A 13,433-nucleotide genomic window follows, 5' to 3' on the forward strand; every position below is an offset into this window, starting at 1 on the left:
CCGCCATTCACATTCTTACTCAAGTCCCTAAGACCCTGAGGCTGGATGGTGCCACAAGAGAGGAGAGCAAGTTCCCCTCAGGGAACCAAGGAACTGGCGTGCCTGGCACCCAGGGACAGTAGCTATTTGGCTCTTCACCCAATTAAAACAAAAACAAAAACAAAAACAAAAACAAAAACAAAAACAACAAATCCCTGCCCTCACCCCCACCCCACTAAGCTAAGCAAGAGCAGAGCTGTGGTGAAGAGCCAGTGTGGGGTAGTTGGTGCCCAGGGCTGTAAACAGTGTGAAGACTGTAGTATTGTGCTTGTCACCTAGGAAAAGCGCTGGCAGGTATATTGCCGCTTAGTGCATGGATGACCTCCTCCGAGTGGTTAAGAGCACCCTCCTTCTTCGGGGCTGAGGGACACTCACTACCCCTAATGCGCTGAACCTCTTGCCCACCCGCGGCCACCTTCTGGGTTCTATCTCTGCTCCTCGTGCCTGTCCAGGCCCCCTTCCCACCCATCTCTGAGCAGAGCAGCCAGCTTCCGCCCTCCCCCCCCCCCCCCCCCCCAACCAATGCTGAGGCCTGGAGGCCACATGAGGTGACAGTCTAAGTGCACAGGCAAACGCTCTAAGGGCAATAGAGGAGAAAGTTGCCACTTCAAAATAAAACAATACAATCTTGAAAAAAATAATCAACCCCACAACAATTTAAAACAGCTTCTTTGAAACCCTTTTAAATCGGTCAGTTTTTGCACAAACTATAGAAAACAGAGAGGTGAAGGTGATATATACGAAGGTGTGAAGAAACAGCAGGAAACATGCAAAACTTGTTTTTTCTGGGCATAATCTTAGTAGGAAAGGAAAAAATTCAAAACAAAAAAACACAAAAACAATACAAAAACAAAAAAAAAAATCAAAGCATCACATTTTGCTGTGGAGACTGTAGGAACAAGCATGGAGGCGGGCACAGCGGGGCTGAGGGGAAGGGGCCAGAGGGATTTGAAGGCTCCCTGCAGGGTCACTACAGGGAAGAACCACAAAAGAAAAAGAAAAAGGGCTGGCTGGGGCCCAAATTGCAGCCTGCGGTCAAAAAGGAAAGGGGTTCAGGTGTTTTCTGCAGTTGAGAACTCAGAAAAACAAAAAGAACACATGCGGTCTCCTCAAGCCCCACAAACTATATCAGCAAAATGTGCTCAGGAGCCTCAAAGGTTTTAGTGACATCTTTTATTTCATTGTTTACTTCAAAGTTGTCTTTAAAACTAAGCACACAGAGAAACAAAGCCTAGAAACGGACTGGCTGTGTGTTCACAGAAATACAAACACCACGCGGTATGTGCTAGTAGGGCTGCTCTGAAGACAGTTACAAAGAATTGGAATCACAAAATCAAGTGGTTATCTTATGAAGTTCTAGAAAAATAGATTTTTTTATATTCAAATGCAAGTTTAAATATTTCCCCTTCAGCAGTCGTTCTAGCAAAACCAATTTGGCAGCACAAAAGAAAAAAAAAGGAAAAGAAAAAAAGAAATAACAAAGAAAGAAACAAACATAATAAAAATACACGTCAGCATCAAAGGTCAACACAAGGTCAAAGGTGAGAGTTCAAGCATCAGAGAAGCTGAAGAGACAGGGATTTGGACGATGTACTTGACGCCACATCGACATGCTTTAGGCACAACGATGAACAAACGGCAGGAATCTAGAAAAAAAAACAAACCAGAAAGAGGGAGACCCACTGAGTTACACAGAGCAATACATCCAAACAGAGAGAGAGAGAAAAGGAACACTCACTGTGTACAGCCCTGAAATGAGGAGGCGGGAGGGCGGGGCGGGGGCTGGGTAATGACAGGGAACTTTTGCACATGCTAACAATGGACACAAGGGAAAAGTCAAAAAGGACATGGAGGACACCAAGAAAACATCCAACTGCCAGAGACAGAAGGGAACCTAAGGCTTGGATTTCCCGAGGCGCCCCAACTCGTCCCAGGAAGAAGGTAAGGTCTCTCTGGTGGAGCAGAGGTGCAGCCTCCCCACTCCTCAAACCCAGGAGAAAACAGAAGACCATGGCTGGGGTGGGGGAACTCTCTAGGGGAGAGGGCCAGGATTTCTCCTCAATTCTACAGGGATGGCCTTTCGTTTCCAGAAATCCAAGCTTTTAGTTTCCACACAGGCCCTGGCCACTCATGTGGGACCCAGGAGACAGTGTCTGGCTGCATTCAAGGCAAATCAATTTCATGATAAAACCCAAGTAAGAAACAAAACTATAGCAGAAAACACATTTATGTAAGTGAAACCCCCACACAACAGAAAAGGATTGCTTAAGACTCGACTGCTAGTCTCCACTCTCCGAGCTGAACCCTTCCACACCGTGAGACTTATAGGGGAGCAGCTTCTTCACAAACCATCTTTGGCCTGGGGAGAGAACTGTGCTCAAGGGCAGTGCTACTGTGCTCACTCGCTGGGCAGGAGAGAAGAGAACAGAGAGAAGTGCCTGGTCTCACCAGCTGGCCGTGTGGCAGCCCAGGGCCCTGCTGTGGCACATGCTCCTTTTAGAAAAGAGAACTCACAAGCAGGTATGAAACCTCTGGGTCTGCTATCAAAGGTGGGCTGACTGCACCTTTGCCTTTCATATTATTCAAAAAGGCATTTCAGAAGGTCCCGGAGCCCAGGACAAATCCATGGACAAATAATTGTGAGATGGGGGAGGAGGGGGATGGGAGAGAAAGTAGGGAGGGAGTGGAGTTCTGGGCTTTGGAAAACCCCATAATGGCCAAGGAGGAAGACAGAACAGAAGGTCAGCTATCACAGCACCGGCAGCACCCTGGGGAGCACAGCTCTCTCCTCCGCCAATTCACAGCATTAACTCCTTCCCCTCTGGCAGATTATTAGCTGGGCTGCAAACGGGCCACAGAGAGTCAGTAGTTTCAATCATACACAGCACCCTGTGTGTACAACAATCACATTCTGGATTCTACAAAATCCTGGCCTTTTCCAGAGATATAATTTAGGTAATAAATATTCTCCACCCCGGAGCTGTATAAAACTTCTATAAAAATAGAAACGACATTCTTGGTTCCAGCCGGTTGGGATTCAGAACAGCGCCTCCCCAACCTAGCATTTTTTTCTTTTTTTCTTTTTTCTTTTTTATTTTTATTTTTTGCATTTATTTAAAAAATCCCATCATGACCCTGGAAGCCTTTGGAACAGTTTTATCCTTGAAACACAGGACACATTTCTCCCAGTGCACGGAATTCAAGTTTACGTGGTTCAGCTTAAGAAGTATGTTTCACGTTTCTTAGAGGACAACAGACCCAAGTTATCACTATGAGAAGGGAACAGCTGTCCCTGCTTCAATGGGATAATCCAACACCACCAAACTATCTGTACAACAGCAAGACGGTCAATCCCTGTCTGTGACCCAAAGGGACAGCATGACAAGGGAGAGAGTCCCCATCTGACTTAATACCAAGGCAACCCCTTTAATCTCATCTCTGCTGTTAGGGGTCAGGACCGATGTTTGTGAGGCTTAAGATCCCAGGGACCCTGTCCCTGGCCTTGGCTAAGAGTCATATCCCAACAGGGCTACCTCTGCCCAGGTGCACATTCCCAACAGCGCGTCCTTTCTGGCTCTCCAGCCCCACAGCATTTCTTGGAGCAGAGGAAGGGCCCAAAGGCTGTGTGGGTCACAGGCAAGAGCCGCAGTGATGCCTGTGGGAGGCAGCAGGGAGCTAACTGTAAGCATGAGGACAAAAATGAACATGGTAATACTGAGGTAAATGAACACTAAATCCATATGGAGGCTGTAAACGTCCTGTTGTCTCCTCTGTCCCCAAGAGCAGAAGGGGCTGGAGTGGTTAGAAGAGGGGCCTGTCTTGGGGGGGGCGGCGGAGGGAGGGCGGGAATACCACATCTGGGATCCCTCAACCACAGAGGCAAGCAAAGATTTCTCATCCTTTTACGGATAAGTGCTGGCCGCTGACAAATGCAGCACTCTGGCTTAAAGGTGCCTTCTGATTCAGGTACACCAAGAAGAAGGCTCCCCCACTCCCCGCCAATTCAATGGCTTTTGATCACTCTGCTCAGGAGAGGTGCCCCCTTCAAGCTAGATACTGTAAGCTCTTCTTAGATCTACCCTCATGAGAAAACTGTGGCTTGGGATGGAAGTGACACTCTGCTGTGGTCAACTACAAGGAAGGAAACCAGACAGTGTCTTGCCTAGAGACCTTGTTTAAAGGGACCTATTAGAAATGGGCCGTGGTCTAACAATGTGGTGTTGAAATAAACTAAAAACGATCTTTTTGACTGGCTGCTTCTCCTTAACAGCCATCAGCCAGCCGGAGCCAATCCAACACCAATGGGTGGCTGGAAAAGCCGGTAATGGGTGATGTCTCCCTGCATGTTGCCTATGTCAAGCTAATTTAACAAATGCTTTATTTCCACAGAACTGTCTTCCCCTTCTTGGGAAAGAGCAGCAGAAATTCTGCACAAGAATCTGAAAAACAGGTGGCAAGAACTCAGTAACTCCCCAGAAGATAGCTATGGAGGCACTTCAGCCTCCGGCTCCTGGGGCCATGGGGTGTGGGTCACTGTCCTCACCTCCAAAGCCAGCCTCGCCTCTGCCCTCCCCGCCCCCCGCCCCCAAGGCTCTTGGGCACCAGTTCTCATTTCACCCACTCTCGCACTCAGGGAGATTCTGGGGTCAATTTTTGGTTTCACTCAGTCCTCTCTTGGGGTAGTGTGGGGAAAGGTCTGATCTTTTTTAATGCTTCTCCATTCCCCCTCCTCCCCCCAGGGCGGTTTGATGTTGGTCCTTCTCAACACACACTGGTTACAAACACAGCAAACTTTAAATAAAGAAAAAAACTCAGGATATGGCACCTAAACTCCAAAGTAAAACACTGGAAACCAAAGCACAAACTCGTCCTCTGTACGAAGCGAAACTCCCACAGAAGGCAGTAGCCGAGTCTTCGGGGCAAGCTGTGCCTGCGAGAGTGGCAGGGATCAGGGTCCAGGGCTGTCAACACACAGCCTTAGGGCTTCGAATCATTAAGGGTGCTCCTCCCCCACTTACCAGAAGACCCTCTCACTCCAGTCTCAGAGGGGAGCACGCTCAGTAGGGCTTGCTGTCATTCTTCGAACGTTTGAGCTGCACTTTAAGCCGCTTCATTCCAATCTGAAAGCCGTTCATGGACTGGATGGCAGCTTGAGCCGAAACAGGATTGTCGTAACTTACAAAACCTGTGTATCCAAGCAGAAACCTGGGTGAGGGACATGATGAGCCAAGAGATATCTTATGAGCATAGTCTCAAATCCCAAATTTCTCAGCAGGGACAAGAATTCTGGAAATTGTATCACATGAAACAAATTAGATTCCCGACAGTACCACTTGACTTCTACATGGCACTTTTAAGTTTTCTGACCAACTATTTCCATACATTATTTTTACTTCCGGAGCAACAGTATGGGTAGAAATCCATCATCCATGAACAGCAATAAAAAAATTGATCTGCCCAAGGTTGAGTTAAATGGTAACCCAATTCAAACCCTGCTCTTCCTGCTTTCAGACCCTTTTTGTTCTCAGTGGTAAAGGCACTTAACCCTCCCGACACCAAAAGAGAAGCCAACATACCAAAACACTTGCTCAGGTTTGTCTGCTTGTCTATGAAAACCTTGGCAGACACGACATTCCCAAAGGGCATAAACATCTGCAGCAGGTCCTGATCTCCAAACTCCTGGGGCAGGTGGTAGATGAACAGGTTGGCTCCCTCTGGACCTTCAAAATACCCAGTGATCGAAAAGGCATCAGTGTTGGGGCCCCTGGGTGGCTCAGTTGGCTGAGGGTCCGACTCTTGGTTTTTGCTCAGGTCATGATCCCAGGGTCATGGGATCCGCTATCAGCACAGAGCCTGCCTGGGAATCTCTCTCTCCTTTTCTCTGCCCCTCTCCCACTCTTACTCGCATTCCCTTTTTCTCAAAAATACACATTTAGAAGGAAAAAAAAAAAAAAAAAAAAAAGGCCTTCAGTATCAGTGTCAAACTTACCCCCCACTGCTTCTCATTTCTACCTGCATTAAAACAGTCTGTGTCCCAACACACAAATTCATTTGGAGAACTACAGATTCTCCAAATACGAAACAGGAACTAAAGGGCAATCACTGAAACAGACTCCTTCCCACTAAGGGGTGTCAGGATTTGACCTTGTAGGAGGAGCAAGGGCTGAGACAATAAACTAGGCAGACTTGCGTGTGGTGCAATAAAACCGGAGACTAAAGGCTTGTACAGAAACACACAAAAAGTAGTAGAGAGAGATTATAAACATAACAGGTTTCCAAACCGTGCTAGAAAGTATCGGGACAGCAAAGAGAGATTGGCAGTTGTGAGGCAGGAGGTGGGGGCCGGGAATGACTAAGGGACATGAGGGAACTGCGGGGGTGGGGGGAGCAACGGAAACATTCTCCATCTGTAAAGGTGGTTACATGACTGTATGCATTCATCAAAGCTCACAGAGCTGTATGCTCCCCAAAGGGTGAATTTTACCACATGTATAGTATACCTCAATAAAAAGAAATTACATTTTAAAAAGTGCCCATGATTGGAGCACCTGGGTAGCTCAGTCAGTTAGGCATCTGACTTCCATTCCGGTCACGATCTCACGGTTCATGAGTTGGAGCCCCGCATCAGGCTCTCAGCTGTCAGCACAGAGTCCACTTCGGATTCTCTGTCCCCCTCTTTGTCCGCCCTTTTCCCACGTGTGCACACTACGTGTGCACACTCTCTCTCCCTCTTAGGTGTCCAACTTCGGCTCAGGTCATGATCTCACGGCTTGTGGGTTTGAGCCTGCGTCGGGCTCTGTGCTGACAGCTCAGAGTCTGAAGCCTGCTTCAGATTCTGTATTTCTAATTTCTCTCTCTGTGCCACCCCTCTGCTCATGTTCTGTCTCTTTCTCTCTCAAAAACATAAAAAATAATTTTAAAAAAATTAACATTTAAAAAGAAAAAAGAAAAAAGGTATCTATGATTAACTCTGAGCTCAAAACCAGAATGTGCTTTCTTCTTCCAACCATTTACACTCAATGACTTTCTAACCAAAGGCAACTTATTATAACTGCAGTCCAGCCATTCTCCAGCCACCCAGCCTCCCTGCTGTCACCAAACACATTACAGAACACTACTGCATCAGGGCCTTTGCACTGATGACACAGAGGTGTTCCTCTGCCCGCATTACCCTTCTTCCTCTAGACGTATGCACTGCTAGCTTCCTTACTTCCTCAGGTCTCTGATTAAACAGCAAGTGAGAGACCTTCTCTGACCATTCTACACAAAATGCTGTGCCTCTGGTGCTCCCCATCCCTCTTTCCCATTCATCAGTCTTCAGAGCACCATATGGAACACCTCATGCTTTTCCTGCTTTATACTGTCCATCTCCACAGTTCTTCCAGTTCCCCCACTACCATATCCTAGGTACAGAAGCATCTTGATTCAGAGCAGGTGAGGATGCACCGTACCAGGAGTCCTTGCTGCCATGGCGAGAGAGGCTATGTGTCTTTTCCCCACATCAGTGCTTAAACCTTGCCAGCTTTGGGCTGCAGAAATCCAGTCAAGTATGAGCACAGAGGTGTCAGCAGGACTTTCTATTGATACAAACCACCTTCACGCCTCTTTCTGCCTAGAAAAGTCTCTCCTGAATTTAATCCCATTTATGTCACAGCACACACTTCCCAATCCATCAACCCACGGGCCATAATTTTCTGTCCCATCACCTTCAGTGCCTCGTTAATTAGGAAAAGCACAGATCAGAAAAGGAGGAAAATGCCAAGTAAGAGAGCTTAAAAGGGACACCTTGACAGAAGATATCCTCTGAGAAATTTATAATCCACAAAGATGACTTCCTAACAAAGACAGATTGTCAAAATACTGTCATACGGTAAGGTCAGTATGCTTCTTCATCTAAAACCTGCAGCCAGGTTACGGGAGGGCAAACACAGGTTCTCATGTGAGCCACATCCAGAGAACAGTCCCAAAGCAGAGCACACTTTACAGAACTTCTCAGTCTACCCTTGACACTGCCAAAGAAAAGCACTGATCTGACCACCTAAACGATACTCCTGGCCTTTGGCCTGCCTTCAGCTCCGCCTGCGGGGAGAGCGACCCCCTTGTCGTCCTTCCGCACTCACCTTCCTTCTGGCTTCCAGCAGCACCGATACTCTGCTGTGTCAACAGGTTCTGGTTGTACAGAGTAGGGAGTGCCGCGGCAGCATATTGCTGGATTCCCGAGTAGGCCTGCGTCAGGGCCTCCATGGTGCTCCCGGTGCCGTTGGAAAGGCCGCTGCTGCCCAGGCCACCATTTAAAGCAGCCATCCCTTGGTTGTGGGGAAGAGCAGGATTAACATATTGGGAAGACTTGACTGACGCCAAACACAACTCCAAGGTTTTCCCTTTTATCTCTCTCTCAGCTTCTCCCTGACTGGTCAGGTCTCAGGACACTCACCAGCCTTACTGCCAATGGGAACATTAAAAAATGCCACACGCAGGTGTGGCTCTCCCCATTACATTCTTCCTACCTGTGTAAGACATGACAACACTTACACATGACCTGCTCCATTTTCTCTCTGGCTTTCTGCTACTTTCTCACAAAGCTGGAATGCGGCAAAATAAGCATCCCATATTTGGAGACTAAAAGGAGTGTGTGTGGTTTACGACAAGATGTGGGTAAACCCTATCATCAAAATAGCAGCGAATTCTATGTGCCTGACACTGTACTAAGCCACGAGCTCAGCACTTTACCCATGTTTTCATTTACTTCACAGCCCTCAAAGTATTCTATTCCCACTTCACAGATGAGAAAATGACCTTAGAAAGGGGGTATAAGGAGCAGAGGTGGGATTTAACTCAGGTCTGACTTGAAATCCCATGATTATTCCTAACTTCACCAGGCCACCTTGTTCATTCCCCTGGGGACCCTAAAATGTGCTACCTGAACAAAGAATGGCCTGATGGCATCCAGGGGCTGTCTCTCACCTGCCAAAGAGCTGACGTTGAGGCCTGCCGTTGCTCCAGCTAATGTCTGCAGGGCTCCAAGGGAGGCGATGGGGTTGACAGAGCTGCTGCTGCTGGAGCTCGGTGAGGACCCTGTGACCAGAAACCCAAGTGTTAAACTTGAGCCGACACGTGCTCCTCATGTCAACAGGAACCAAAGCACAAGAGTAATACTACTCAAGTATTCTCTTCATAAAGAGGTTTTCAGTTACTGATTCTGGTAACTGTCACTGCGGGACACAGAGTCAAATGACAGTTACAACAAACTCAAAACTGTGAGATTTCTCTTAAGTCACAAGATGACATTTGAAAATTAACTGTTCATAATCTTGACCCCTTTGGAAAGGGATGTTAACCACTCTCCAGAATGACAGACCCCTCTCTTGGGATTCTGCGCAAGGCACACTGGGTTCCAGTGACACGCTTACCTGAACTGGTGAGTACGCTGAGGGGGCTGCTGGATGTAGTGAGAGCATTGGTACCACTTGGTGTGTTCTGAGCTGCACTAGCTGCAGCAGCTAGGGCAGCCAAATTCTGTAACTGCATTGCATTTAACCCTGCAACATCCAAAGCAAGAGATCAGCCAGCAGATAAAGGTTCCTCGTAACCACTCCAGCAATGACCGCACACACTGGCGAAGGCTGGTCCCAAAAGGACCTCTTCTAGATAAACCTTACAAGTAATACTACAATGCTCCAAAAAAGATTCAGGTATCACTCAATTCATTAAGAAACTTGACATCATTTCCTCAGAGAAGAGATATCTAATCCAACAGCATGACACCCCAAGTGAACATTCACAACAGGGACCGGCAATTAGGAAACCAGGAGAGGGTTAGGTCTGTGGTCTACCATCACACCAGGTGTCCAAGAGAACAACAAATGACAAAACCTAAGTCACAGAGCAGGACTGCATCTGAGCCCCTCGCTCCCACTTTATGGGGGATTTGCTCTTTCCAGCGGAGGTGGACAGGCAGAAAATGCAGCAGGATTCAGGTGGCCAAAGGAGGAATGACAGGAGGGGAATACATGTGAGAACAGCAATAGGAGAAAGACTAAGGGAAAACCACCACTTTAATAGCAGATTACTCATCAGAAAGAAGAGAGAGAAAAACAATGCGGGGGGGGGGGGGGCTCCAAGTAGAATGCAAGCAACAGTTAAAAGGAACAAGAAATCTGAACTGCACCGACAGTGTGTTGCAAACCATTTATTGGACCATGGAAAAGCAGATGGGAAGTGGTTTGCGGGGAGAGTTAGGAAGAATAAAAAACGAAACTACAACACAGATTTCCAAAAACTTAGCAACTTTCGAAAAACGTACCAAACTCCAGGTCCCTAAGACAAAGTGAACCACTATCAAAATTTCTCACACACTAAAATGCAGTTCATCTAAGACTACCCCTTTCTCAAATACACTTGCTGGGCCTTCACCCACTGCAGAAGGGTTAGGGGCAGAGGCTCTGGGACTGCTCCACTCCCTACCTCCACTAACTTGTCTGATGGCCCTACTTTTGTCTGTGGAGCCCCAAGGTAATTCACCTAAGAAGTTAACATGTATAAGACACAGAGGTAAATTAACTGCCTAGATTTCAGCAGTTTCTGGGTAAGTCATTTGCACGGATTTCTTCTTATCCACTGGAAAAGTCACGTTATTGTGGAAATAAAGAGTTCCTGCAATCTTCTCCTTATCAGAACGGCCTCAGATAGCCCACACATGCTAACACCTCTTTTTCCATCTTCCTCCTCAATAGAGACTTAAAGGGGTGGGAGTATCAGACAACCCCAAAGCAATCTTGCATCAGCAACTAACAGAGCCACCTTCTAGAGACAAGGTGGTTGAGTTCTGGGATGCGCATCTCGCGTTGGGTTTATGTTATGAGTGGGAAAACATTTGTTTTCTGTACAAACGGTGCAAAACTCTCAGACTGTTGTTAGCTGGGTCTGGTGGCCTGCTGGCTGCTGCTCCTCCACAGCAGCGTAACACTTACCTCCCATTGGGTGGAGGCTGCTCAGGGTGTTGAGGTTCCCAGAGGAGGCAGTCTGCTGAAGGAGCTGCAAATAAAGCTAGACATTACACCAAAAAACAGAACAAGAGTGAGAGTGAGGGCTGGTTCTGCATCTGGGATAACTCTACAGCACAGCAAAGCGAGAGTGCAGAGGCCCCCAGAGAGAAGAGAGTTGAAGACAAGAACCCAAGCCAACACAACAGAAACATGAGGCTTATGACAGCACAGGACAATACGACACAGCTAAAGCCCTGGCCCAGAAGATATTTATTTACAGTCACTGAGTGCTGACCAAGCTCAAGTCCCTGGGCAACAGAACGCAGCACAGCAGAGGACAGAAGTCGAGTAGAGAACCAAGCTCAGCTATGCAATCCACTGCAATGAGAGTCTGCAGATGGAGGACTGCCACGTCTAGTTCCTCGCTCCCGAGTTCTTAGTTCACTTCGCACACATCTTATTTTGCAGATTGTTCCCATCCAGGCACCCAATTTCTACTTCACACTACTATTATTTTAAATATCAAATCTAAACCATTTCAGGGTATTTCTTGGAGTCATTCTTTAGTGGCCACAACGGAACACGAAAAGACCAATCTTTTGATGCTATATATCCATACAGACCCGTTTATCTCCTCCCCCACAAAACTGGTCTTCACTGTTACGGATGACCAAATGACTGACGAACGGACTGATCGTGATCAGTTCAGCGTATATTCTTTCAATTGCTGCCCCCTAACAAATACAACAAGAAGTTGTCCATGAGCTTATGGATCTCCATGATCTTACTATCTTTGCAAACAGCAACCTTTGACTAACAAACCGGCTGAAAACCTTTGCTCCATTCAAAGCCAATCACTTTTCCTCATGTACAACTGGCATCCTCGTTTCTGAATCCTTTATTCAACCTGTTGCCCATTTCCATGAACACCCGATCTGGTTCCTCAGTCATCATGAATCCCTTTAGTCCATATAGGTTTTAGGTTCTCAAACCTCCAGATATAGAATGAGAAAATGTACATACACACAATTTTTATCAGCTTCTCAGTGGGGTCCACACCCCACAAAGATTAAGAAGCACTGCTCTAGTCTAAACAGACTAGAGGTTCAAGTCCACCTATTCCAGAAAGAACCTCATAATTAATATTAATGTACTATCATTTATATACCCACATGTCCTCATTTTTGTCTTCTTAAATACCCTGGGCAATGTGCTCAACCCCAACTGGTGGGCTGTGCACTCTATACTTGGCACCTTCATTTCCTCCCTAAATGAGAACAGTTCTGAGGGCAGGGATCATGTCTAACCGAAACAAAAAGACTGCAGCTCTCAACAAATACCATCATGTGCTGCTGGATGTGGTGATGGCAATAAAAAGGAGACTCTACCCTAAGAAAGAGCTCCAAAACTCTCTAAGAAAGGCGAATGCATATAATGGAGATCATTTTAAACGCATTATCATTTTGGCAGAAGACTAAAACAAAATCTCTCTGAATTTCCTGAACTTACAAGCAATGTTCTAGCACCAAGAAACAACTTAATCTGATGAGATATACCAACCATCTATACTTTTTGACTTCAGAGAAATACTAGCTGGAAAACTGGGATTTCTTCTAACATTTTAGAAATATGAAGACCAGGAGGCAGCAAATTAGCCAAAACTCAATACTGGGAGACAGAAATCATTGCCTTTGTTTCTGTATAGGACAACGTTTTAAAGGAGTAGAGTAAAAGTATATAATTATTCTTATGTGTATATTTTTGGGACTATCCATACGAATCTATTGGTTTCACCACTGATTTTCCTTCATTGACAGCTTCACAGATGAGATAGTTTTCAGTATTTCGTACTGCTATTCTTTTAAGATTTTAAAGCAGTGATAATCCCCTGTAACATATTTGTAGATCTAGTAAATCTAAACACCAAATTAGAGCCTTTGGACTACGTAAGTCAAACTCAAGAACAAGATGGAAAGAGTTAAAGGCCATCCATCTATAATGTAGCGAACTCAAATATACACCTGTAATACTCATTTAATGATGTCTGTGCCAGTATCTTGCTCTCTCAGTCAGTGGAAAGAAACATTTACCATACTCTTCAGGAAAGACTCAATAAGCATTTAATTATGTTCTCTACATCTGGGAGAAAGAAATATGGAGATATTTGGTAGTTAAGATTCTCTTAGGATTTTCTTTTTAAAAAAATGAAGTGACGGGGACACTGGAGATATTTCTAAATCTTTGCATCAGGAAATCAGGATTTCACTTTAATAGTAATGGAAGTCTCAAATTATAACCAAAGTTGTGTTTATACGACAGAGAGAGAGACAGAGAGAGAGACAGAGAGATACACTAACATAACTTAACTTAAAAGAATATTGCATTGCCTAAAGTTTTACGTAAAATTTT

General features: G+C 46.0%; 1 protein-coding gene across 27 annotated transcripts in view; it reads right to left on the reverse strand.

Moving 5' to 3' along the window:
* Positions 1-563: 563 nt before the first annotated feature.
* CELF1 (CUGBP Elav-like family member 1) overlaps positions 564-13,433 on the reverse strand; it is a 73,689-nt gene continuing 60,819 nt past the window's right edge. For 22 of the 27 annotated variants that reach the window (XM_042906800.1, XM_042906807.1, XM_042906794.1 and 19 more), the window contains 6 exons: positions 11,010-11,085; positions 9,450-9,578; positions 9,004-9,114; positions 8,160-8,345; positions 5,616-5,759; positions 564-5,224 (listed from right to left, as the gene is read on the reverse strand). In XM_042906800.1, coding sequence (XP_042762734.1) covers positions 5,097-5,224; positions 5,616-5,759; positions 8,160-8,345; positions 9,004-9,114; positions 9,450-9,578; positions 11,010-11,085 — 774 coding nt within the window. In that variant the 3' untranslated portion in view covers positions 564-5,096. The remainder of the gene's footprint in view (positions 5,225-5,615; positions 5,760-8,159; positions 8,346-9,003; positions 9,115-9,449; positions 9,579-11,009; positions 11,086-13,433) is intronic. The other 5 variants (XM_042906798.1, XM_042906790.1, XM_042906789.1 and 2 more) reach the window with 3 other exon arrangements.

Source organism: Panthera leo, chromosome D1 (assembly GCF_018350215.1).
Source record: "Panthera leo isolate Ple1 chromosome D1, P.leo_Ple1_pat1.1, whole genome shotgun sequence".
NCBI lineage: Eukaryota > Metazoa > Chordata > Mammalia > Carnivora > Felidae > Panthera > Panthera leo.